The 25,968-nt window shown below is 36.1% G+C and overlaps 5 protein-coding genes and 1 long non-coding RNA gene across 12 annotated transcripts; 3 read left to right on the top strand and 3 right to left on the bottom strand.

The window, feature by feature from the left end:
• Nucleotides 1–2,794: 2,794 nt before the first annotated feature.
• Nucleotides 2,795–5,456, bottom strand: LOC130990253 (protein C2-DOMAIN ABA-RELATED 4-like). The gene is made up of 4 exons (XM_057914487.1): nt 5,346–5,456; nt 4,731–5,065; nt 3,810–3,905; nt 2,795–3,282 (listed from the first exon to the last, which is right to left on the bottom strand). Exons 2-4 carry the CDS (start codon nt 4,950–4,952, stop codon nt 2,992–2,994), a joined length of 609 nt encoding a protein of 202 aa, XP_057770470.1. The 5' UTR covers nt 4,953–5,065; nt 5,346–5,456; the 3' UTR covers nt 2,795–2,991.
• Nucleotides 5,457–9,905: 4,449 nt separating this feature from the next.
• LOC130990252 (E3 ubiquitin-protein ligase RING1-like) lies at nt 9,906–11,259 on the top strand. Of its 4 annotated transcripts, none has more exons than XM_057914484.1 (3): nt 9,906–10,018; nt 10,460–10,710; nt 10,781–11,259. In XM_057914484.1, the coding sequence occupies exons 2-3, from the start codon at nt 10,464–10,466 to the stop codon at nt 11,056–11,058; spliced, it is 525 nt and encodes a 174-aa protein (XP_057770467.1). In that variant the 5' UTR covers nt 9,906–10,018; nt 10,460–10,463; the 3' UTR covers nt 11,059–11,259. The 4 variants fall into 4 exon arrangements, with proteins under 4 accessions (XP_057770467.1, XP_057770469.1, XP_057770468.1 ...); XM_057914486.1 differs by having other exon boundaries at nt 9,911–10,018; nt 10,463–10,710; XM_057914485.1 differs by having other exon boundaries at nt 9,946–10,077.
• Nucleotides 11,260–13,017: 1,758 nt separating this feature from the next.
• LOC130990586 (uncharacterized) lies at nt 13,018–14,501 on the bottom strand. Its single transcript, XM_057914808.1, has 2 exons — nt 13,998–14,501; nt 13,018–13,098 (listed from the first exon to the last, which is right to left on the bottom strand). Exons 1-2 carry the CDS (start codon nt 14,499–14,501, stop codon nt 13,018–13,020), a joined length of 585 nt encoding a protein of 194 aa, XP_057770791.1.
• A 1,373-nt stretch (nt 14,502–15,874) lies between these two features.
• On the top strand, nt 15,875–18,000 carry LOC130990251 (probable E3 ubiquitin-protein ligase RHC1A). 4 transcript variants are annotated; one of them, XM_057914479.1, is made up of 3 exons: nt 15,906–16,134; nt 16,287–16,349; nt 16,993–18,000. In XM_057914479.1, the coding sequence occupies exon 3, from the start codon at nt 17,031–17,033 to the stop codon at nt 17,823–17,825; it is 795 nt and encodes a 264-aa protein (XP_057770462.1). In that variant the 5' UTR covers nt 15,906–16,134; nt 16,287–16,349; nt 16,993–17,030; the 3' UTR covers nt 17,826–18,000. The 4 variants fall into 4 exon arrangements, with proteins under 4 accessions (XP_057770463.1, XP_057770462.1, XP_057770465.1 ...); XM_057914480.1 differs by lacking the exon at nt 16,287–16,349 and having other exon boundaries at nt 15,875–16,134; XM_057914482.1 differs by lacking the exon at nt 16,287–16,349 and having other exon boundaries at nt 15,906–16,044.
• Nucleotides 18,001–18,630: 630 nt separating this feature from the next.
• LOC130990249 (uncharacterized) lies at nt 18,631–20,363 on the top strand. Its single transcript, XR_009090876.1, has 2 exons — nt 18,631–18,768; nt 19,712–20,363. It is a non-coding gene; the product is annotated as an uncharacterized LOC130990249 (long non-coding RNA).
• A 377-nt stretch (nt 20,364–20,740) lies between these two features.
• On the bottom strand, nt 20,741–24,285 carry LOC130990248 (nascent polypeptide-associated complex subunit alpha-like protein). The gene is made up of 4 exons (XM_057914478.1): nt 23,958–24,285; nt 22,557–22,629; nt 21,400–21,527; nt 20,741–21,290 (listed from the first exon to the last, which is right to left on the bottom strand). The coding sequence occupies exons 1-4, from the start codon at nt 24,012–24,014 to the stop codon at nt 20,958–20,960; spliced, it is 591 nt and encodes a 196-aa protein (XP_057770461.1). The 5' UTR covers nt 24,015–24,285; the 3' UTR covers nt 20,741–20,957.
• Nucleotides 24,286–25,968: the final 1,683 nt, after the last annotated feature.

Below are 25,968 nucleotides of genomic sequence, written 5' to 3'. Positions count from 1 at the left end.
ATCAATTTCTATCCCAAAGGGAGAAGATCCTTAAGAAATTGATTAAATCTATCCCACAATATATAATAACATATCATTTCATCATAAATACATGCTAGCATACTTAAAATTCAATTAATCATACTTAATTTAACAAAATTATCTAACATAAATAAATATCTAACAAATTCATACTTAAAATTAGTCACGCTTTATAATTAATCAAACTTTAATTTAATTAACATTAATCTAATTAACATTAATTAGATTCTAACAAAATAATTGTAAAAACAAATTTAAAATTAATCTAATTAACATTAATTAGATTCTAACAAAATCATAGTAAAAACAAATTTAAAACTAATCTAACAAATTAATCTAACTAATTAAAATTAATTATACTTCACATATTATAAATTAATTAAAATTAATCTAATTAACATTAATTAGATTCTAACAAAATAATAGTAAAAATAAATTTTAAATTAATCTAACTAATTAAAATTTATCACACTTCGCATATTATAAATTAATTAAAATTAATCTAATTAACATTAAATTTAATCTAACAAAATAATTAATAAATAAATAAAATAGCGAGAACGAGAGTGGACGGTAGTGGTCGGCAGTGGAGCGGTGGTGGTGGCGGCAGCGGCATCGGCATCGGCATCATCTAACTGAGACGATAAAGAAAGAAAATGAGATGTGAAAGTGAGAGAGAAAGAGGACCTGCAGGGGTGGCTAGCCGGCGGCGCGCGGCTGGGTGAAAAGGGGATCTGGGAAGGGGAGACGCGATTTAATTTAACAAATAGCGGCGGCAACACGACGCCGGTAATTACCGACGGCGTTGCCGCCGGTAAATAATATCCACAATTAAAATTAAACTTAAAATAAATTATTTTATAAATACTGGCGGCGACGATGCAGCCGGTAATGCCGCCGGTAAATTTAAAAAGACGGGTCGCCTTATTTGCCGTCGTTGTGCCGCTGGTAATTACCGGCGGAAGCTCCGCCGCCAGTAATTCCCGTCGGTATTTCGGCGTTTTTTTGTAGTGTATGCATTACATACATCTTATTCATAGATTTATACTAGTTTATTAACTATTCTCATTTTACACACAAAATAACATTTTCAATGTAACCTAACTATATCTATATATATATAGGGGGCCGCTCCAATAAGACCCCCTAATTTTAGTGAGATTTAGGGTACGATTTGGTGCGTTTATTTTATCAATCCTATGGCTGATATTGTATCTGGAGGGTGATTTTTTTTCGCAGGGTTCGAATTCTGGAGGGAGCAGAATATTTTAAATTTTGTTATTCATCAGTATATACTGCATTGTTCATCAGTATATACGGCCCTGTTCATCAGTATATATGTCTTATTCATTACGAATTTTTAAATTTTATTTTTCATCAGTATATACATCTTGTTCATGAGATATACGTTTTGTTCATTAGTATTATATATCTTATTTATTGTACTCATGTTACACGAAAATTAGGGGGTCTCACTGGAGCGCGTCCCTATATATATATTTATATATATATATATATATATATATATATATAGGGGTGTGCTACCGTAAGAGGACATTTTAAAATAAGAAATAAGAGCAATTTTTAATGTATTAATTTTAAGTAGAACAAGTATGAATTCGCTGTATAAATATATGAATTGTGAAAAATAAATTTTTGCTACCTTTGAGATTCGAACTCAGGACCATAAATCCATCCAACAGGATTACAAATTAACCGTAGATCTTGATGATCTAAGGGCTGAAAATGATTCTTATTTTATATCTTAAGAAATGCTCTTATTTTAGCCCTTCCCTATATATATATATATATATATATATATATATATATATATATATAGGGTTAGCTTCTATGGAGACCACTCCCCTACATAGAGAACAAAGATCAAATCTTGTACGTCGATCTTGCTTAATCTAACGATTCATATAATTTCCTGATTTGATTTTTGATGTAATTAAATATTGGTTGATTAATCCACTGAAATCTGGGATCACGTTGAATAAATCCCGGAAATTCCGAAACTTCCTGTTCTGGGACCTGATCCATCAATGAACATAATATGTGAACATTATTATGTTCATTTGTTTTCCTACGAAAATATCGACGAACATTAGTATGTTCATTAGTATGTTCATTTATTTTTTTACAAAAATATCGACGAACATTAATATGTTCATTTATTTTTTATGAACATATCAACGAAAATTTGTATGTTCATTTATTTTTTTACGAACATGAACATTAATATGTTCATTAGTATTTGCTACGAACATATCAATGAACATAATATGTGGATGCATTATTCACGTAACAGACTCTTCATCAAAATAATATTCCATAAATAAAAGATTTGATTGCCTATAGCTATGACAATTAACGAAAATATCAAATCTTTATCAGATGAATCATCACCCTTGGATATACTAAGATCGACGCACAAAATTTGGTCTTCGTTCTTCGAATTTTTGGAGATATTATATATATGCAATTAACCCTCCCATTTATGAAGATTAATATATTTATTTTTGTAAAATCTTTCCTTGATAAGTTCTATGCTCTAAAATATAATTCATGCCAATTTCGGGTTTACCAACTTGTGTTGACATAGGAGAATACCTATTTTGAATTTTGAAAGAAAAAAAATTGTTCATTTTTGTAAAATATGAGGGAAAAAAACTCTGTTTTTAGAGTGAAAAGACAAAATTGCTCTTATTGAAAATCAAACCTATGTTCAAATTAATCTCATAATTTATTTAGTTTTTCTTATTTCTACAACATATTTTAAAAATATTATTTTTCAGAAATCAAAATTCAAAATGTTACATCTCCAAAGTGAACACGTAAAAAATATTCCAATCACAATGCATGAAATAAAGGTACATACACCTCATACAAAAAATCATAATCCAATGGTAGTTAGACCACTCATTTCTTGATGAACATCTCATCTCATCTCATTTGAGAAGAAGCCTACAAACCTTTGGAGCCAGGAAGATCAATCCATTGGAGCTGAACTTGAAGCTCACCACATTCAACATTTTTAAGTCTGAGGCACATGTCCTGCATTATCTTCCCATCCCTCCAAACAACACTGCTCTCTTCCACCAAGCAGTTGCTCCTGCAAGGCTGTATTGTCTTGATTCTCGTCCCGTTTGGTAACCCCGTCGGATGTATCTTCAGCGCTTCCACAAACGGTCGTATGTCGAACTCTGCATCTCCCATCGAGTCGTCCATGCTGAACGTATCGTGGTCGTATACCTCCTGCACAAATCAATTTACAGACTAGCTAAATAAATAAAACAATTTCACATATATATCTCATATTTATTTGATGCATTAGGGTGCGTTTACTTTGATGGAAAAGGAGAGAAAAAGTATATTTTCACTCATTTTTCACTATTTTCACATGTTTACTATGATGGAAAAAAAATCGGGGTAGGGTGGAATATTTTCTCGGGTAACTCATTTTCACTCATTTTATCTCCAATGTTGGATAATATTATCCTATGGTAGGGGTATGAAAATATTTTCGAACATTGTCTCATCTTTTCATCTTTAGTAAACATATGATAAAAAAAAAATATATCATTTTTTCTTATCCATCCATTTCCAATGAAAATTTTACAACCAAAGTAAACGCACCCTTGGTGTAATCCCTTTAAACCAAATTAATAAACTATCTTGGTTATCTACCCTTTTATATATATGATCAAGAACACGGATAATTTTTATTATCCACTCAGATAAAAACAATTTAATTTTTCCTAACAAAATGAACAAGGGCTTACAAGAAAAACTGGCTGCTCAGGATCTGTGACAGAAAGCGTCAAGTCCTCATTCCATTCCGGATTTATATCCTTTCTGATAACTCGAGTCTTCATCCTCTGCATCATAAACATGCACATTAACTATTTCATTGGTGCAGAACCATGATCTTCAGAATCCCATCTAAGAATCTTTAAAATTATAATATAGATTAGTGTTAATCATAGTATATGATATCTACCTAACTTTTAAGTGCTTTTCAAAAAATTTCTCCATGTCACATTTTTCCTATTAAAAAACAATCTCAACTTTGCAAAAAGTACGGTACATATCATACATTATAGAATTCAGCCACAAAACGATGAATTACCTCACTGGACGTGGACTATCCTTTTTCCACGTAAGCGCATCACAATGCACATAAGAATCTAACGAGGTGATTCATCATTTTGTCATCAGCGTTTTAAAGTGTAAAACGTGAGTTATATATGGACATTTTAGAAAACACTGAAGTTGAAAACACATAACCTTATAAGGGAGTGGTTCAAACAGGAACAATTTTCAGCCCTTGAACCGTAAAGATCCATGATGATTTCCATAGGTGGCGAAAATTCATCCTTTATTAAATTTATCATTTTTCACATCAAAATCATAATATTTCAATTTGCACCTATTTAATCTAGTTTGTATAGTAAACCATGCCAACATAAACATGTAGATGCAAGCATGAATATGAATTACTTCCTCTGTTCCATTACAAGTGTCACATTGCTTTTGGGCATGGAGATTAAGAAATGTGTAGAAAGTAGATAAAGTGGATAGGTAGAAATTGTTCAAATATCAAGCATATATTGCCAAAAAAGGAACAAGATATTTGTAATGGGACGTTCCAGTATAGAAAGTGGGATGGGGACGGAGGGAGTATTAATTAATGAACATAGAACCTGGCTGCCCATCCTGACAACAACGTAAGGATCGCTGCTTCGGACATCGCGCACGGCAAGATTAAGGCCTCGCTTGATTCGAATCCGAAGCAAACCCAACAAATTCTCCATCACCGTGTGTGTCGGGCTATCTGTGTGCCCCACCCCCGGTGATGATGATGAATTCTCCTGCTGAAGATCCTGACGCATTGGAGATTCCGTTTTTGGAGATCCCGTCGCCATTTTTTATGAATCTATACCACCTTTCAAATTAAACAACAAGCTTTCTAATTCCGGTTTCAACCTAGCTAATTGCTTTTATTGAAATTTGTTTGTCCCATAAACTCGTTGCCACCCTGAAAGCAAACACAAAACGTAAATAAATTAATAAACCGAAAACAAAAGAATCAGAGAAACAAGAATAGGAAATATGAAAACAAATTAATGAGGGGAAAATGATGATTTCATGTCATACCAATCACGATGTTAAGAAACACAAATCTTTTGGCATACAATGTTTTTTGTGAGCATATATATATGATATAAATTAAAAAATCACGAGTTTAGAATTAATCTGATATGCATGATAAGAAAAATAAAGACAATTGGTTTTTGTTTATTGAAACTTGTGTTTACCAATTCTCTACGGCGTTGGAGTAGAATGGAAGAAGAGAGAGGGAGCGCTGGCTTTGAAATATCAACATTGAATAAATGGGAAGGTTGAGTCTGTTTTGTATGTGAGAAATTGAGGTAACTAGTTGTCTTAATGGTATTAATGGAGTACAAACGTTGTTGGATTTCATTGCTCTGCTTGCGGCGAAAAGGACGCCTTGTCTTCGTTGTAAACTTTGAGAGAGATATAATAGAGCATATAATATTTTTTAGGGTAATATAATACTCCCTCCGTCCACCAATTCAAGGCCTACTTGCCTTTTTGGGACGTCCACAAAAACAAGGCCTACCTATTTTTGGTAAGTTTTTATTCATTATTTAATCAAAAAAGTCAAAGATTTTTTACAAAAAAGTGGGACCATTTCTCCACTCAACTAATAAAAATACACTTTTTCTTAAAAAGTGGGACCCTTTCTCCACTCAACTAATAAAAATACACTTTTTTCTTAAAACCCGTGTTTTTTCCCCTAGGCCTTTAATTGGTGGACGGAGGGAGTAATATTTTATCTATATATTATACTCCATTCGTCCTCAAAAAATGTATTCAATTTGTCATTTTCGTCCATCCTTATAAAAATATATTCAATCTACTTTTGGTAAGTTTTTTATTAATTACAATAAAGTAGAACCTTATTCCACTTACAACACATTCAAATATTTTATTAAAATTCATACCATTTAGAAATAAATACTTTTTACAAGGACGGAGGGAATATTAAAAAAAAAGGTTGTGAATCAGGACTTTCCCGCCATAATTGTTATGTAATTTTATTTTATTTTTAATTTTCAAAAAAGCTATATACTCCTTTTCGATTTTCCAAAATTATTTAATATCTTGAATCTTTTCATATTCCCTAAGTTATTTAATTTGATGATTTCCAATTCTATTTCTTTAATCCTTTTTCCTTCTAGATCTTTCTACTCTTTCTTCTATCTCTCTCAAAACTTATCTAGCTACTTCATCATCTCTTCCATTTTTCCTCTCTTCTCGCTTCCTCCATTTTTCCTTGGCCAAAATTAGAAATAAAAGGGTGCATTTAACACTACTTTTTGAAAGATCTCACCACCACTTTACATATTTATCACATATTTTTTAATATATGTGTCCAATTTGTTTGGGTCTTTTGAAGTGGGACGGATGGAGTACTTTTAATATAATAGTTTATCTATATACTACTCGCTTCATCCCATCACAAATGTCTCATTCTTTTGGTACGGAGATTAAGAAATGTGTAATTATCAAATAAAGTAAATTGGTGGAAATTGTTTAAATATTAGGTGTTGCCAAAAAAGAATGAGACATTTGTAATGAGACATTTGTAATGAGACATCACATTATGAAAATTGAGACATTTGTAATGAGACGGAGAGAGTACTATACTGCTGCTAGAGAAAGTTGTGAATCACAACTTTGCCGCCAAAATTACTATCTTTTTTTTTTATTATTATTATTTCTTCAAAAAGTTATTCAAATTAATGGTCCTTTTGGATTTTGCATAATTGTTTAATAACCTTGAATCTTTTCATATCGCCTAAGTTATTTAATTTGATGATTTTCAATTCTAGTCCCTCTATCTTAGTAGAATAGTCATGTTTCTTTTTGACACATAGATTAAGAAACTTGCATTTTTAGGGTAAAAGTGTGTAAAGGTGTATGGAGCCACATTGTTTGTAGTGTAAAATCATTACCAAAAATAGAAATAAGACTATTCTAGTGGGACATCCCGAAAAGGAAAACATGACTATTAGAGTGGGACGGAGGGAGTATTTCTTTAATCATTTCTAACTAATACATGCACCACACAAAGTAAACACATATGAAGTAGTTGACTTTCTTTGATCTCTATCATTAGCATAGTTTGAATCAACATATCCCACACATTTGATTCCATTATCTGCCCTTGAGAAGGTCAAACCACTATTCATAGTGGATTTCAAGTACCTAAGAAGCCATTTAAGGGCTTCCCAATGGGGTGTTCCAGGATTAGCCATATATCTACTCAAACATAAAACAGCATAAGCAATGTCAGACCTTGTGCTAATCATCAAATACATTACAGAGCCTATATCATTAGCATATGGAACATGTTTCATTTCAGTTATCTCTGATTCAGTCTTAGGGGATTGGTTTTTACTCAACACAAAGTGAGAGGCCAAAGGCACATTGACAGGTTTGCAATTTTCCATATTAAATTTTTTCAGAACTTGATCAACATAGGCAGTTTGATGCAACAAGAGAGTAGAATTTTCCCTATTTCTTTCAATGTTCATGCCAAGTATCTTTCTTGCATCACCAAGATCCTTCATATCAAAGTTGGCACACATACACTTTTGCACATGCTCTATAGTCTATAGTTTTCAAACAAGGACCAATCAAGAGCATATCATCAACATATAGCAACAAGAACATAGGTGTAGCAGATTCCATGTAATACAAGCAATGATCAAATTTGCTTCTTGTAAAGTTCATGCTTTGCATACATTTAGCAAACTTTATGTTCCACTGCCTAGGAGACTGTTTCAGGCCATAAAGGAATTTCTTAAGCAATCACATATGATTAGGGAAAGTTTTATCAACAAAACCCTCAGGCTGATGCATATAAATATTGTTTTCAAGTTCACCATGAAGGAATGCAGTTGTCACATCCATTTGCTTAAGTTCCCAAGTAAAATGAGCCACAAGAGCAAGCATAATGTGCACAGTAGTAAACTTAACCACATGAGCAAAATACGATTGTTCCCGTGATTAGAACGACTAAAACGCATAGATCGGCAAAAATAGACGAAAGTCACCAGTGATAACAACTAAAAACAAGGCAACACAAAACCCGAGAAAAATTCAAAATCGCCCGAATCCCAAGATCACTTCAAAAATCGTATGAGTTTCCTCAAATCGCATGATATACAACACATTAACTATCATTTTTTCATGCAGAGCAGCCAAAAAATCAAAAAAATTCCCAGAAATCAAAACAAAATCTCTAGATGAAGAACAACAAAGATATAAGATGTAGCGCAGAAACATATCCAGAATCATGCAAATCTCACCCATCGGCTAAGAGAATCATGTAATTGTCCTACTATTTTTCGCATAACTTGATCAGAACGATCAGATTCAGGAGCACACTCAAAGATCTAGTCTGAAACCCCACCCTTCGCCCAGATTCATGCTAGAACATGCAAACCCATGGAAATTATGAAGAATAACGCCTAAAAAATACCCCAAACTCACGCCTTAGCCCAGATTTTCCCACAGACGGCGCCAGTTGGTGATGCCTCGCAGCAACACCTAATCTAAAGTGATATTAAAGACGTCAGAAATCACCTGTGTAGTCGGAGAATAAAAGAGAAAACTTACAGAGAACTCAAAAACTCTATTTCGTGTCAAACTTTTCCTATGAAGAAGGTTACAATGAGTATTTATATGAATTTATAAGGGCAAAGGGTACATTAGACTTTTTACTCTAATTCACGTACTCCACATGCTAGAGTACGTGCCTAGGTCATTATCGGAGGAATATTCTTTACTAACTAACTTGCAGCTTTACCAGGATGGCGTGAACATTCTATCTACGCCGACTTCCTTCTTCGCTTATATGTGCTGACTTCATCTTCGCTTGTAGGCTTCATAAGATATTGTTCTTTGGTGAAGGGTGAGCACATTATTCGTCCGCGTAGGCGTCCGCACAAGTGGATTGTCAATCATTGTTCGTTCTCCTATCCTTGCATTATTAGTCCCATATTTCAAGGGTTACTATGAACTTATGTTTTCTTCAAGGTTTATGCGCTGGTAAGATCCTTACTCCTCATCAAGTGGGATTTGAACCCTGGACCTCATTGTTTGTAGACAGGAGTTCGCACCGCTTGATATCCACTTGGGGACATTAAAATATTGAATTAATATAGGTTATTGATAAACGTGGCCTAAACTTAAACGTGAGAAAATAGGAAAGGGTTGCTAGTGGACTCTTTCCGATCTTTTTTAATAAAATTATTTTCCTTTTTCCTGCCAAAATATGAGCGTTTCTTCCTTCTTTTCCTTTTTTTAATCCAAATTTCATCTTTTAAAAGATCGAAATGATATCATATTTATTTTGAATCCGAATGTTTGTATTTGTTTTGAATTTAATTTTTTCTTTGTTTTGCAATTTATTTTAATACTTTTAAATAATAGTATATTTTATATATAAATAATCAATTATATAATACTAAAATTAGATTTTATTCAAGTCAAATATGAATATAGATATTCTAAATATATAAACATAATTGGTATATAATAATATTGATCATTTTCTCAAAAAGAAAATAAAAGTGAGAATATGAATTGTTTAAATTTGGGGAAATATTATCCCCTCAAAAAAAATTGGGAAATATTATAGGGGAGAAAATTTGAGTTGAATAAAATGCGTAAATATCGGTGACATGACAAAAAGGAGTAACCAACCATGGTGGATGTTAACTTGAAAAGGAAGGCAGAAGAAACGGTTCAACCCTCTTATCCCTTAGTTTTGGAACAAAACTCTACGTCCCTTTATTAGCAAATTTCTGTTATTGTCGTTTATATCTCCTCAATCAAAGCTAATTTCCCATTTAATTCTTTCTTCGCTTTCTCCCTACTTTTTCTTTTCCATTAGGTACGTGGGCGTATTTTGGGTATTGGCGGCAATGGAGATGTGCCCAAATGAATTCTTCTGTTAGATAATTTTAGCATTCCGTTTCATCAATTCGCAATATTAATTCTTGTGTTTTGCAAAAGCTAATTTGATTGTTTCTCCTTTCTTTTTGCAACATTGTTATCTTGATCAATTTTGTTATTTCTAGCTCTTATCTCTCATTCGAAATGTTATGATCTTGAAATGTGATAGTCATAGACGCTGTATTTTTAGATTTCGAGTTAAAGATTTTTAGAACATAACTTTTCGATTATTCGATTTAACGACAAGGGGCTTTTACATAACAATTTAGACAAAAATTCAATAATTAAAAATATTTTGCTTTTCTCAGAATGCATGATTAGGTTGAGCAATCATATACAATCTTGGTAAGTTGGATTTGTTGATGAATTTTGTTATTAGAAGCATGAAGACAGAATTCACGTTTATGGAGGTTGGCGGCAACTTATACAGTAGCATTTATTGGAGAGGCTCAAAGCACATTATGAATGGAGATCTGAAATTGAGAATTAGAATCCCTCGCAATGGTGGTGACTGGTTCTTCTTCAGAGCTGGTGTAGAAGTGCTGCATACCCAATGCCAGCGCGCCTCTAAACCAGCTTCAAAATCCTCCATAGATGCATTGCCATCTGTCACGATTTCCACCGACAAAGGTTTTTTTTTTTCTATCAATAATGATTCCTTATTTCTCCTCGAGAAAGCATCTGACAAACTCAAGTGCAGATATCATCTGTGCCGTTTGCACAGAAAGATTGGAGGAGGGGTCTCAGACGTGCAGGGAGCTTCCGTGCAAGCATTTGTACCACTCCGACTGCATCGTGCCATGGCTGCAACGACGCAATTCCTGCCCTATTTGTCGCCACATGTTAACTCACAACTCCACACAACAAAGTGGAGATGATCAAGCAATACAGATGAAGCGTTGGTCTTGCTTGTGGTCGTTGGGATCTCGCCGTGAAAAGAAGCTGAACCTTATCTCCGGGGACGCCCCTTCTATATAGCAAAAGGGCAAAGGCTTAGAACTCCCAAATTTTTTAAATAGGGCATTAGCCAAAACATAAACTCCTATATTATTTACGGGGTTAGGTTGTAGTGAAAATGCTATTTTTCATGAGAAATGAGAATAATGCATAAGTCAGTATATAGTGTTACATAAGTTACTTGTAATGATTGAATAACAGTATTTAATTAATTGATAAAAATTTTACTGTCGAACCCAGGTAAATATCAATCACAGAATTTGAAAATCTAATATTACAGATTCATTCTTATTAGTCCATTCTTATTAGATCTTCTCCAATTATTTATTAATTCAAAACCTATAAAAAATAAAGAACTCTACTAGCGACTACACTTGCTTCTCACGTTCTGCTCTCCCATCTCACACTCTGCTATCTTTATCACTCATTATGCTCTCTCCCGTTCTACTTTAATTCTTGACTTTATTAAAATTTTAGATTCTTTTCTTAGTATTTTTCTTACATATAAAATATTGTTGACTGTACTAGCTATTGTAGTCTCAGCATAGAGAATTTCAAAATTAAAATTGATAAAATCATATTTTACGTTCTACTATTCTAGTATTTTCATGTAAATGAGGTATGGAAAAAACTTGATCTTAAAGATGTTATTATTAATTTTGTTTCTTAAAATGTTAGAAGATCTAAATTATTTTAATAATTACTTGATCACTGTTTTTTGATTTATTGCACTTTATAGTTAATTTATACTCCCTCCGTCCCCAAAATAAGTTCCTCTTTGGGGACGGCACGGGTTTTAAGGAAAAAATAGTAAAGTGTATTGATAGTGGAGAAAAATATGTTATAATTAATATTGGGAGTGGTGAAAAGGTGAAAAAGTGTTATAATTAGTATTGGGAGTGGTGAAAAAGTGAAAAGTAAGAATAAATAAAGTATTATTAGTGGTGGGGTAGTTGTCCAAAAATAGAAAGAAAGAAAGAGGAACTTATTTGGGGGACGTCCCAAAATGGAAAAAGAGGAACTTATTTCAGGGACGGAGGGAGTAGTTAATACTTCATCTGTCCACGAAAAATTTGCCACAATTTTCTTTGTGGTTCGTCTATAAAAAAAATTATATATCATTTTTATTTATAGTATTAGGATTCACACAACCTCACTCGCATTTGCACGGTGGGTGTATTCCACTAACAACTCAACTCACATTTTATTAAAACATGTGCCGTCCACAATGTGATAATTTTTTATGAACAAAAAGGGTATTAAAATTATGTAGTCATTCAATTATGTTGGGTATCATTATTCGTGATCACAACGGGCGTGTGCTTGCGGCAGTGGCGAGACGTATTGGCCATACTGAGACTACTTTGATGGGAGAGTTGCATGCAATTATGTTGGGTATCGGATTTTGCTTGGAAAATGACTTGGGTCCGCTGGTTATTTTTACTGATTATTTTCTTGTGGTTCATGTTCTTTGTGAGAAAACTAGCGGTATGGATTCTCTGTGTGATGATTCATATGAAACGTTTGTTTGAGCAAGGGAGTTGATTGTTCTTGATGTTTGTCATGTTTGTACGGAAGCTAATAAAGCGGCTCATTTTTTGGTGGTGTAATAATCTGGAAGTCCGATTTTCCGTCTGAGCTCAAAGATATTGCTCAACTTGATTTAATATAATAGCTTCCTTTCCTCCTCAAAAGAAAAAATAAAAATTATGCAGTCATGCAATCATGAAAGATCGTAATGTGTTATCTTTGGCTAGCAACAAAATTCTCGAAATTTTATTCACGCACGAGGAGTGCAACCCAAAAGCTAGATACAGAGTTACACTGAGGATAACAACAGCCAAATTACAACAACTTAAGGCAATAAGATGGATTACAAAACTATAACAACACTAGGAAATAGATTTGATACCCAAAACCAAAACTTCACTTTAATCATCTCGATGAGGTCCTCATAGCAGCTTGACGAGTTCTTGAATACTATCGCATTTCGATGAATCCATAAGTTCCATATAACACAAATCCATAGAGCTTTCCAACCATTCCACTGAACTTTTCTTCCTTGCAATTCCCAAATGTTGCAAAAGGTGACAAGACAGAGTATCATGTCGGACATAATAAATTTCAAACCAACTATAACAATTGACCCAGACTCAATATGCATACCTTTTTTCAATAGATTTTGTCGTGTTGGAATTCTATTTTGAAGAAGTTTCCAACAAAATGACCTTGCCTTGCATGGAGCGAACTTGCACCAGATATTTTTCTTGAATTGCTTTCTTTTCGATCTCCAAATAAGCTGACTTCGAGGAGTGAATTTCATTACTTTCTGCGGCCCACGTCCAGCCATCCTCTTTCTGAAGAAGTTTCTAACAAATATTTTTTTTCTCTAATAAAAAATTATCTCTTTAACTTATAAGATCAATTATTCAGACACGTCAATAATTGATAAATTCTTAAAAAACTATGTCTTATAAATTTTTAAAATACTCCCTCCGTACACGAAAGAATTTTCTATTTTTTCTTTTTGGGACGTCCATAAAAGAACTTTCTACCTATTTTTGAATTATACCCCACTATTTATAAATATCTCATTACTCTTACTTTTCACCTTTTCACTACTCTCAAAATTAATTAAAACACTTTTTCATCATTTCTAATAGGGTTAATTGCATCAAAATACCTTACCTTTTTCCAAAATTTGGTTTTTTGACAATCTTTTTAATTGTAGCAAAAATTTCAACGAGCTTTCAATTTATTTCAATGTCCGTCCGGGAAAAATTTCCGGCAAAATTAAATATGAGTTGGCAGTCGGAATGCCAATGTGGCATCAGAAATGCCAAATCACACCCCCTCCCCCTCCCAAGTCACCCCCCACGTCGCCCTCTCTCTCTCTCTCTCTCTCTCTCTCTCTCTCTCTCTCTCTCTCTCTCTCTTCCCCCCTCCTCCTCCCACGTCACCTTCTCTCTCTCTCTTCTCCATCCCCCTTCCCAGTTCCCCCTTTCCATGTCGGTTCTCACTCTATCTCTCACTTCCTCCATCTCCATCCGCATCTCCTCGATCTGTTGCGCCATCTCCATCTTCATCTTCTCCATTCTCATGAATCCTTCTCCCAGCGCCTGGATCGCTTCCACCACCGACTTACTACCGGAGCTCGAATTGGGGGGAATAATTCTAGGGTTAGGGTTAGGGTTGGCGGATGCTGCTCCGGGCATCTTGATGTTAACCCCGGGCGTGGATGTGGATCCGGATCCGTTGGTGTGGCGGTTGTAGAGATCGTTGATGCGCTTGACGATGTTGGTCTTGGTGTCTTCGTCTTCGTCGGAGGAGGAGGAGGAGGGCGGGAGGGTGGGTCGGAGCCCTTCTCCATGGAGTGCATGTTGTGGAAGTGGGCCCAGGAGTAGGCGGATCGGCGGGCGCCGCTGCTGGATCTCGGCGCGGTACCGCTTGCGGAGCTTCTCCATCTTGTGGCGGCACTGGACGGAGGTCTTGGGCGGGAGGGCGGGGCACCGCGACGCCACGTCGTCGGCGACCTCCTGCTAGTGGTTGCCGCGGAGGTTGCCGCGGCGGAGGGAGTACCACTTGTCCTTGTAGGCGTCGATGAGGGCGACGGTCTCCTCGGGGCTCCAGCACGGCGGGGGGAGGCTAGCGTGGCGATGGGGATGTCGTCGGGGGAGGATGGGGAGATGATCGTAGCCATGGTGGGGGATGAGATCCGGGGGAATTAAGGGGAATTAAGGGGGAATTGGGAAGGGGATGGAGAAGAGAGAGAGAGAGAAGGTGACGTGGGAGGAGGAGGGGGGAAGAGAGAGAGAGAGAGAGAGAGGGCGACGTGGGAGGGGGAGGGGGTGTGATTTGGCATTTCTGATGCCACGTTGGCATTTCGACTGCCAACTCATATTTAATTTGGCTGGAAATTTTTCCCGGACGGACATTGCAATAAATTGAAAGGTCGTTGAAATTTTTGCTACGATTAAAAAGATTGTCAAAAAACCAAATTTTGAAAAAATGTTAGGTATTTTGATGCAATTAACCCTTTCTAATACACTCAACAATTTTTTCCACTTTTTCTTAACATTTGTATCAATCTTTCTTAGGAAGCTCTTTCGTAAACGGGGGGGAGTATATTATAAACCCTTGAAACTTATAAATTCTTTAAAATAACGTTCACCAAACACCCTCTTAGGGTGCGTTCTCTTTAGTTGTAAATTTATCATCGGTAAACGAGGGATAAACAAAATTTCACCCTTTAAATCCTTCTTTTCTTTTCCCTCATTTCCTACAAAATAGAATTTGACCCTTATTTATTCTTCCTTTTTACTTCAAATGAGGGATAATATTATTTATCCTTCTATTTTTGATGTGATAATATTATCTCTCCTTTGTAGTGAAAAGGAGGATTGAGTAAGAGTTAAATTCTATTTTGTATGAAATGAGGAAAAAGAAAAAAAGAATTTAAAGTGTGAAATTTTCTTTATCCTTCATTTTGTCATGATAAATTTACAACTAAAGAGAACATACATTTAAAGGTTTAGCCCATGTTTGGTTGAGTGTTTTTAGAGGTTGAAGAGTGAATCAAGTAATTGAATCCATTACTTGTTGTGTGATTTGAGTAATGAGATAATCGTTACCCTTACTTGAGGGTAACTTAATCACCCAATTTGTTATCCCTCAAAATATAGGGGAAACAAAAAAAAGAGAATCCCTAATGATTCATTTCTATTATTAAATCAAACACTTAATAAAAATAATGATTATTGTTACCATTCTACTCATTTATTTAATTTCATTCTCTTTTCATTCCTTTACTTGAACCAAACGAGCACTTAGAATAATAGGATCATCAATCGGCCATTAGTGTTCGGCCCAAAGAGAACGGGCTTTAATGAGAGTACATCTTTCTTCCCCAAACATTGGCGGATTAGGACAGGCTGCACCCACTCTCTCTCTCTCTAAGTTTTAATAATGGCTTCCCCATTTTCAACTACTACTGTTAATTGCGTTGGTGTATGATTGCTGTCTTCTCTCTCCACAAGCTCACACACACTTTGTGTAGATTCGAATTTCCATAGGCATAATGCGGAGTTAACTTTACATGTATATACTAGCTCCATCTCTGAATTTCCTCATCTTGTCGTTTCTATCTCTTCAATCAAAGTTACCCACTTTCTAGCTTATCTCCTCCCATTTTCTATCTTTGCTTTTTTCTGCTTTTTCATTCTTTTTTTATTTCCTTTTGGTGGAGGTAGTGGCGTCAATGCATCAAATTCGGTGCTGCTATGATGGCTTGTTGATTTCTGTTGCGAGAAATGGTATTTGCATCTTCGTTATTGGCATAAAATGCCAGGAAATTTGAGCTTTTTAGGGGGTCTTTTTCTAATGAAAAATATGGGATTATAGCCTTGGTTTCATCAATTCGCATTCTTTTGTTTTTGGAGGTTGATTTTGTGTGGTGATTGTTATAATGTGCTAGGGCTTAGTTGCCAATTTTTTCTTTATGGTTGAATGATACTTTCTCGTTTTATGAATTTGATTGATTGTGAACTGTTACTCCTTTGTTTCATCATTGCTAGCTTTCACAAATATAATCTTTTAAGCTGTTCAATTTTGTTATTTCTGTCTCTGTCTAGAAGGAATTTGATTACCATTATGATCTTGAAATGTTCTCAGTTTCCTAATTATGTGATGTCTTGAGCTTGGTCGCATGATCTTTTGTTATGTAGATCAATATCGACATTTTTTTTTTGATCTTTCAATGAGAAAATTGTGATTTATTTTGTTATTTCTGCCTCCATCTCTCATCTCAAACAAGGAGAATGTATGTTGATTGAGAGAGATTGTTTGGCCTTTGTTATTGCATTTTCTTGGTCAAAAATTGGAGACTTATTGATTCTCTTTTTTCACAACTTGTATTGTATGTCTCCGTTTGAACCAATCTCTACTTTTGTGATACAGAATTAGATATCTTTTGGTGGTGGATGTAGAGAGAAGGGATGCCGAGTGAAAGGGGCACTCATTGGTGCTATAGTTGTAGGGCAAGCGTCAGTCTCCGAGGGAGAGACGCAGAGTGCCCCGACTGCAGAGGAAGTTTCATCCAAGAGCTCGAGGATGCAACGAGCATGGCAGACGAGGAACACATCCAAGAGCCGAGGTTCATGGAGGCAGCCACCAGTTTCCTCAGGCGGCACAGGGCTGTCGTATCCGATCAGAATGCCGATTCGTGGAACTCATTCCTCATTTTCAGCGGGGACATGCCGGCCAGAATGCCTGGCAGCGGCGGCCTTGTGGAGTTCCTAAACGAGACTCTGGGATTCAGGCGACAGAATGGGGGGGACTACTTCATCGGACCCGGTGTGGAGGAGTTCTTCGAGCACGTCACCAGCGACAGCCGCCAGCGCATCCCTCAGCCGGCTTCAAGATCCTCCATCGACGCCCTGCCAACCGTCAAGATCTCTAGGAGGCACGTTCGTGCAGATTCCACCTGTGCTGTGTGCAAAGAAAGATTCGAGCTGGGCTCTCGAGTGAGGAAGCTTCCGTGCAAGCATCTGTACCACTCCGACTGCATCGTGCCATGGCTGCAGCAGCGCAGCTCCTGCCCCGTGTGCCGCCAGCAGATAATCAATGGCGGGGAGCAAAGCAGGAGAGACGAGCAAGAAACACGGCGGCGTTGGTCTTTCTCGTGGCCGTTTGGCTCGTCTCGTTCCGGTAGCCGCCGCCGTGAAAGAGGTGGGGAAGCTAGCCACCACAACCACCGTGCTCACTACTCCAGTTGGCCTATTCAATATTAAGGTCTTCCATTTTACTAATGAATCTTGCTGTCTAGTATTTATTTGTGATCATAGTGTTTGAATGAATAAGATCACTTGCAGACAATAATATAATGTGTTACATTTGGCTGCAGACTTTGTACCTTGCTTTTCCTATGAAAATTAATGATCATAAGCAGTTTTTTTAATATCAAAATACCCATTTTACCATTTGGCCTTTCAATTAGGAGAATTTGTCTACGTTTTCATTGGGTGCGCTTGCTTTCCGGCAAACTTGCTTTATGAAGAAAGCAATTAACGACTTGTCTTTAGCGTTTATTTTGATTATAAAATTTTCAATGGAAAAGGATGGATAAAGAAATGTGAGAAATATTATCCTTTTCTTCTTATTTTATCATATGTTTACTAAAAATGAAATATGAGAAAATGTTGGAAAATATTTTCACACCCCTATCTTAGGATAATATTATCTAACATTGCAGAGAAAATGAGTAAAAAAGGGTTGTCCAAAAAAATATTCTATCCTATCTGGAGAAAATTTTCTATCATAGTAAATATGTGAGTAAATCAAATTCAAAGAATAAAATTAAGTTGCAATGGAAAAATCAACTAACATACTCAATTAAATCTGGAAATAAATGACGAAAAATTCGCATACAACTATTGATTTATAGTTTGGTCTGCTTACTAATTTGGGAGTTTTGAAACGAGCCATATTATTTGTCTGGTCACCACAATAAATTGGGATGTAATTTGCTACAAAACGAAAAGTTGGAACTTAATTGCAAAGTAGTGAAAAGGTTGGGATTTTAGAGGTAATTAATTAACCCATCTTTTTATTACTCTATTTGTTAATTAAAGAGATGATTTACCAAACAAATAAATAAAGAGTCGATACTAATATAATTTGAATCGGAGTTCATCTCATCGCTTGGTGTTCAATCGAAGTTATCAACTTTTTACGGTGGGTGTATTAATGCATCAGATTCAGTGCTGCTATCATGAATTCTTGTTATCCCCATCCCATGCAAGGACATGAAATTTGTGCTTTATGTTTGGGGGATCTTTTTCTGTTGATAAAATCGATCATTTTATCATCAATTCTCATTCTTGTGTTTTGTCGAAAGTTATTCTGTGTGGTGTATTTGATCGATTGTGACTTGTTTTTTTTTTCTGCATTGTTAGATTTTCTCAATTTTATTGGTTACGATTATGATCTTGATATGTTATTATCAAAATCCTGTATGTAATATATGATCTTTTGAGGTTGGTTGTTTGATCAAACGAGGATCATTATGATATTTGAATATCATCACTTTTCACAAATACAATCTTTTAATGCTTCATCAATTAATTGCCTATAATATATCAAGTATACTCAAATTCAGGTTTTTAATCAATACTATTGTCTTGATCAAAAAGTTGATAAACTTTTAATTTTTTAAATTCGCCCAATTTAGAATTCTAGCCGCAGTTGTGGCAATTTAGAAATCAAAACTCTCTTTGAATCTGCATGTTAGAACTGGTCAATCTGTTTGCCAAAACTGGCAAAGTGTTGGTACGGAGCAGTCATAACATTTGAATTGTCACGTAACTAATTTTCAGCTTTCACTTAGGATTAAAAATGAGTAGATTTCTAGTTTGTGCTAAATTCCAAAAACTAGAAGTTGGAGTATTTTTTGACCAAGAAAATAATGGTAGTTTAACATCAAAATTTGGGTATTGTTGGTGTATTTATAGGCAATCAACCCATGTTTGAATGATATGTGATCCTTTGAGCTTGTATCACTTGAGATCCATCTTGTATTTTCTTGGTCAAAAATTGGATTCTTATGCTGCTTATGAATTGTTGCTTCTCTTTCTCACAAGATGTATTATATGAAGCAATCTCCAGTTTTGTGATGCAGAATTGTTTAAACTCTGAAAAAGAGAGAGGATGCCGAGTCAAAGATGGAGACTTTCAGGATTCAATTGCGAAATCACCACCAACATCTCAACGAGGGGCTCGGGCTCGTGTTCAGTCTTTGTTCACAACGGAGATGTGACGATCAGAATGTCCAGCAGTGAGGGCGTGGCAGAGATCAGGCGACAGAATGTGGGTGGCGTGAAGCGTGTTTCTTCCATCCATGCCCCACCAACAGTCAAGATCTCAAAGGCACACATTCGTGAGGCTTCCACCTGTGCCATCTGCAAAGACAGATTCGAGCTGGGCTCTCAAGTGAGGAAGCTTCCATGCAAACATCTCTACCACTCCGACTGCATCATGCCGTGGCTCGAACAAAACAGCTCCTGCCCTGTTTGCCGCCACCCCGTCACTAGCAGGAAGACCACAAGGAGCCCGCGCACTAGTCAGCAAGGAGCGGAGCAAAGCACAAGAGCGGCTGAACCAACACGGAGCCGTTGGTCTTTCTTGTTGCCGTCTTGTTTCGTTAGCTAAGCTAAGGCCTTTCAATTTCAGTGAATCGTTTCTGTTTGTTAATGGTCCTCTCCTAGTCCTAGTGTTTGAACGAATAAGTACACTTGCAATGCTACTTTTTGGCTGGAGAATTTGTTTAACTACTCTGGGTCTACTTGCTTATCTTATGTCTTCTGCCAAAACGTGCTTACACTTAATATGCAGGCTATAGCTATAAAAGCTACCCGTGAACTATTCAAATTTTGACTCAGATTATAAATCGTTTAAGCTCATTTAGTGAAACCTATTAGTTTAATGAACCAAGTTTTATCACAATGGTTTTCAAGCTTATTTAGTGAAACCTATTAGTTAAACAACCCAAGCTTGACCAAAATGCTATTCAGCTTATTACACCTAGGCGATTTCCCATGAATTCATATAGGATAATTGAATTTATTAGAAATAACCCACCTAAGAAACCTGCAACAGGGTAGAGCTGCTTTTCATGGATGAAACCAAAATAATGAAAATACATAGGATGTGAAGAATTTCATCATATTACTTTTGGGCTAAAGGATGAATGCATAAAACAGATGCAAAATTGAGAACATAGTTATCACAATTCCAGTAGTTTGTATTAGAACACACAGAAAACTTAAAATGAAGCACATCGCTAGACCACAAAGATTCGATATCCAAGGGTCGTAAGAAAATGGCGGCCCTCAACTAGGAAATATATCTAAGCATGACAGTGCGGTCTAGTTTGTGAGCTCCATAATGGCGGTGACGATATCTCCATCTGCATCCCTGAGAGCTTTGACGGCCCTAGCCCTCGAAACCCCAGCTTGTGTCATCACCAGCTCGATGTCCTTGGGTTCAACGCCCGTCTCATCTACATCTTCATCATCTTGAATTACGGTTGCTGGCTCCGCCTTTGGTGCAGCTTGACTGATGTTGGGAGCCTTGAACTGCTCTGCAGCCTGAGTCTGCAATTGTGAGCTCAAATCCTCAATTTTCGCCTCACCAAAAATGACATAAGTATCTGAGTTCGGGCTCTTGAAGACGTCTGGTTTTGAGATGACGAATAGGATCTGAAACACCGGGCCACAATATTGAAGGGTCAATGATGCCACATCCAAGTTGCTGATAAATAACAGTGAAGGGGGCATGACAATAAGAAATAAGGGAATAATTACTAACATTCTTGCTCTTCTTCACAGTGACTCGGCTGACCCCCGGGATTGGCTTCATTCCCAGCTTTAGCATCGCCTTGCGACTCTTCTTCTCACTACGACTCTGCTTTGACCTACCACTGGCATCTTCTTGTCCTAGCAAGATGATGAAATTGAGGTTTAATATAAAAGAAATAAAAAAGAAAAAACCCTTGAAGAAACAAGAAAGTAGACTAAGGGCCCGAGGCTCGAAAAGAGCTCGTTAAACAAAAACGACAAAGCACAGGAAAGCCTAACTAAGCTGAAAACAACAGCACATCGCCGCAAAAATATCAATAAGGGAAACCCATGTTGTGAAAGTCATAGCAAGAGAAACAAGCACAAATTGGTCTGGGTTGAATTCGAGATGCTATAAGAAATTTCATTTTCTGACCCACTTTAATACATCCATTTCAACTGATAGCATTATCTTAATTGCTCTGGGTTGAATTCATGATGCTATAAGAATTTTCATTTTCCGACCCACTTTAAAACATCCATTTTAACTGATAGACTATCTCAATTGCTCGTGCCTACAAGTTATTGACCATAAAATTGAAGCTGAAACTAAATCAATAGGTCAATCATCAAACTGAAACTCGAAAGTGCATGTTATCCAACATTTGTCAAGAAAAAAGTAGAGTTTGAATTGAAGGCAAAACGACTCAAACTCACGTAAAGGTATCGAATCTTAGATAACAAAAAAGAACCAATTAGGTATTTCTCTACCTAGATCTATCCTAAGAACATAACAAATACTACCTCCGTCCACGAAAGAACTTCATATCTTTCCTTTTTGGGACGTCCACAAAAGAACTTCCTACCTATTTTTGGACTATACCCCACCACTTATAATCCTCTTACTTTTCACTTTTCACTTTTCACAATACACTCAACTACCTTTTATCCACTCTCAATACACTCAACAATATTTTTTCTTAAAACCCATGCCACTCCCTCCTAGGAAGTTCTTTCATGGACGGAGGGAGTATGATTTTCCCAAAAAAATTGCATAATCAAGAACCTGAGAGCAGAGATATCCTAAATCTTCAATTACTATCTAGCACCATATAATCAAAGAGATGACAAGCTTCGGTGAAAAACGAGGAAATGATGAATCCATTTAGACTCATGGTGGACACATACCTTCAGCATCATCTTCATCTTCTTCGTCGTCATCATCATCATCTTCTTCATCTTCAATTATAGGCTCGTCGTTCTGCAAGCAAAATTGAATAATAAGCAACCAAGTAATAGAACATGAGTTTATATTTTTATTTTTTTCATGCAGCATGGTCATCATGTACGTACAAATAACTAAATTAATTGTCTGTCATCCATATCTACAGGACAGATGTGGTCATCATATACAAGTTAATGGTCTTAATGTCAATATTGTTGGGAGCCTTTAAGTAGAAATCCACCATGAAGATAAACACCCCCATCTATATCTACACAAGTCCCCAATGTCATGTCCACACAAAAGTCTCCAAACCTCAAATCAAAATCAATTACATTTACACTAGCTGCTATTCCAAAATCAGATATTCATATTCCAGCAATTCTTGAACATGGAATTGGATGTGTGGCATCAAGCATTCAAGGAACAAGTAGGAGAATTCAAACTACATATATAACACGTAAGAGATGCTTAGTACTGTTTCATTAAGTCTTCTGAGTTCTGACACACAATCTTAATGCCTACGAATGACAACAGTTGTTTTAGACAAAGAATGCAATAAAATTTACTTTTCCACGCTTCTCATCTTGTTGCTCCAATCTCGCAATCAACACAAATTGGAAATGTAGACTCCATATTCCTTTTTTATAAATAACTTCAAAATCAAATAAGCCATGAACTCCGATAAGGCTCCATTTGGTACTATAGCAGAACACAGTATTTTTTAAGAAAAGAAAAAAAAAATCATTGAGATGTGGAGCTGAGAAAATGCTGTAATCATTGAGATGTGGAGCTGAAAAAATGCTGTAATCATTGAGATGTGGAGCTGAGAAAATGCCGTAACATACACTTTAGATGACAGGAAATGTGGAGTTCGATACTAATAGCGGTGCCAGATTGAAATTCAAACTTCAAATATCAAGCAATTACTCGCATTTGTTCCATACACTTTTACTGGCTTACTATACAGGAAATCGCTTAAATAAAAATGTACAGAGATATATACTTCTTTGATCATTTCCCAAACACAATCCCCACTGAAACAGTAATAAAGCATGTCCCCGGTACCACAGACAAAATACTCTACAACAGTTAATTGCTTCGTTCATACACATTCAATTTGTATTAATTTTAAACCATCAAAACCACAAAAACCCTAGATCGAAGAGGAACTGGAATATTGAAATAACACATAAGTTTCCTCATAACTCACAAGCCCGTCTACAACTTTTTATTTACTTAGCTCAAAGCAGTTTCTTCAAGAAAAGAAATACCAAATCTAAAGATAATACTGAAAACCCATGAAAACAAGCCGTGGCTTCTATTTATGCGGCCATGTATTAGAGAGAGACAGAGAGAGAGGTTACATCAATTTTCTGTTGCTCAAGATGGTGGGCCAATAACTCCTCCTGGGATTGAGTCATGCTTGATTCTTTGGCAGGTAAACGAGAGAAATTGGAGAGGGCACGAGCGTGCTTGCTTAAAACCCTAGAGAGAGAAATGAAGGCAGTGTTACATTAGAAAACCCTATTTTAAGTAAGACGGCTTACAGTGGAAGCTTGTCTCTCTTCAGTTAGAAAACGCTAACGACTTAGTATTTATTTTCTTTTTTCTTTTTTCTTTTTTTTAGCGAACCATTTATTTGTCGGTGAACTCTCATTCGCTATATTCACTCAATTTTTATTTATCTATTTTAGTGGAGGCTCTTCGTTTTGTACTTTGTCTAATATTTCAACGCTAGCATATAATCCGTCAAAATTCGACCGGAAATATTTTATATTGTCATTTATACTATATATAAATTATGACAAATTATTGGGTGTGACTGCTCGCATATTATGCTATCGATTTGAAAGTTTACATTTCTTCATAATATTTATTTTTATTCATAATAATTTTTACTTTTAATTATTTTCACTCATTAATACTTATATTCTTAACTATTTAGTCAAGAAATCATTATCGTAACAAAAAGTAATTATTGTTACAATAAAATCTAATATTTGTAAAGTATTACATTTATTCACGATAAGAGTTAGTTTTATTCATGAGAACTTGTACTACTACATAAGTAGGAAGTGGAGATTGAGGCTCAGATTAATGTTGCTCTTTCGAGGAAGAGCAGTTTGTTGGAGCAGAAAAGCAGAGTGAATTGGCTTAAGGATGGAGATCACAATACTAAATTTTTCCACACGATGTTAAAATATAAGCAGAAGCCGCATTTAATTTCTCATCTCACTATTGATGATAGTGTGGTTTATGATCAGAATATTATTAGCCAACATATTGTGGATTACTTCTCTACTCTTTTTCAGGAAGAGCAGCACGATGATTTGGAGATGGCTGCTATTGAGGGGATTATTGACCTGGTGTGGATGATTTTCATAATGGGATCCTTACTAGGGTTCCAAATGAGGACGAGATCACGGCTGTGGTGTTTGGTATGGAGGCAAGTAGCTCTCCTGGTCCAGATGGCTTCTCTGGGAAGTTTTTTCATACTTGTTGGACTGTGATCAAGGCTGATATCTGGTGTGCCGTTCTAACTTTTTTTCGCAAATCCTATCTTCCCACTTGCTGCAATGCTAGTGTTATGGTGCTTTTGCCAAAAAATGAGGTGGTTCATTCGGTTTCGGATCTTCGTCCGATTGTTCTGTCTAATTTCTTCTATAAGATCATTCCTAAGATCTTAGCCACTCGCCTTAGTACGGTGGCTGCGAAGTATGTGACGAAGAACCAGTTTGGTTTTATTAGTGGTCGTTCTATACATGACTGCATCATGCTTGGTTCGGAGGGGATTAATTGTATGAAACGGACTTCTGGTGGTCAAAATATGGCGTGCAAGATTGACATTAAAAAGGCTTTTGACACTCTCAGATGGGATTTTCTTTTGGTTGTTTTGAAAGTTGGTGGTTTTGCTCAGCAGTTTATCTCCTGGATTGATATTATGCTTCGTTCGGCTAGACTTTCCATTAGATATAATGGTGCTACTCATGGGTATTTTGCTTGCTCTCGAGGGGTGAGACAAGGAGATCCGCTCTCTCCGATATTGTTTGGAATTGCGGAAGATGTGCTGAGTATTCTTTTTCACGATTGTGTGAAGTCTGGGCATTTAACGCCTATGAAGATGGTTCGGGGTCGTCTTTTCCCCACTCATCTTCTTTATGCAGACGACATTTTAGTTTTTTGTCGTGCCTCAGTGGAAAACGCGAAAACCATTAAGAAAATTTTGGATTTCTATGGGGGAATTTCAGGCCAAATTTATAGCCCTGAAAAATCCAACGTTTTCTTCTATGATAAAGTTTCTACTCGTTTGCGTCGAGCTATTGAAAGGGTGGTCAATTTTCAGAAAGGCTCTCTCCCCTTTTATTATCTTGGAGT

This window comes from Salvia miltiorrhiza, chromosome 6 (assembly GCF_028751815.1).
Source record: "Salvia miltiorrhiza cultivar Shanhuang (shh) chromosome 6, IMPLAD_Smil_shh, whole genome shotgun sequence".
In the NCBI taxonomy this organism is placed as follows: domain Eukaryota; kingdom Viridiplantae; phylum Streptophyta; class Magnoliopsida; order Lamiales; family Lamiaceae; genus Salvia; species Salvia miltiorrhiza.
This window is presented reverse-complemented; position numbering and strand designations above follow the sequence as displayed.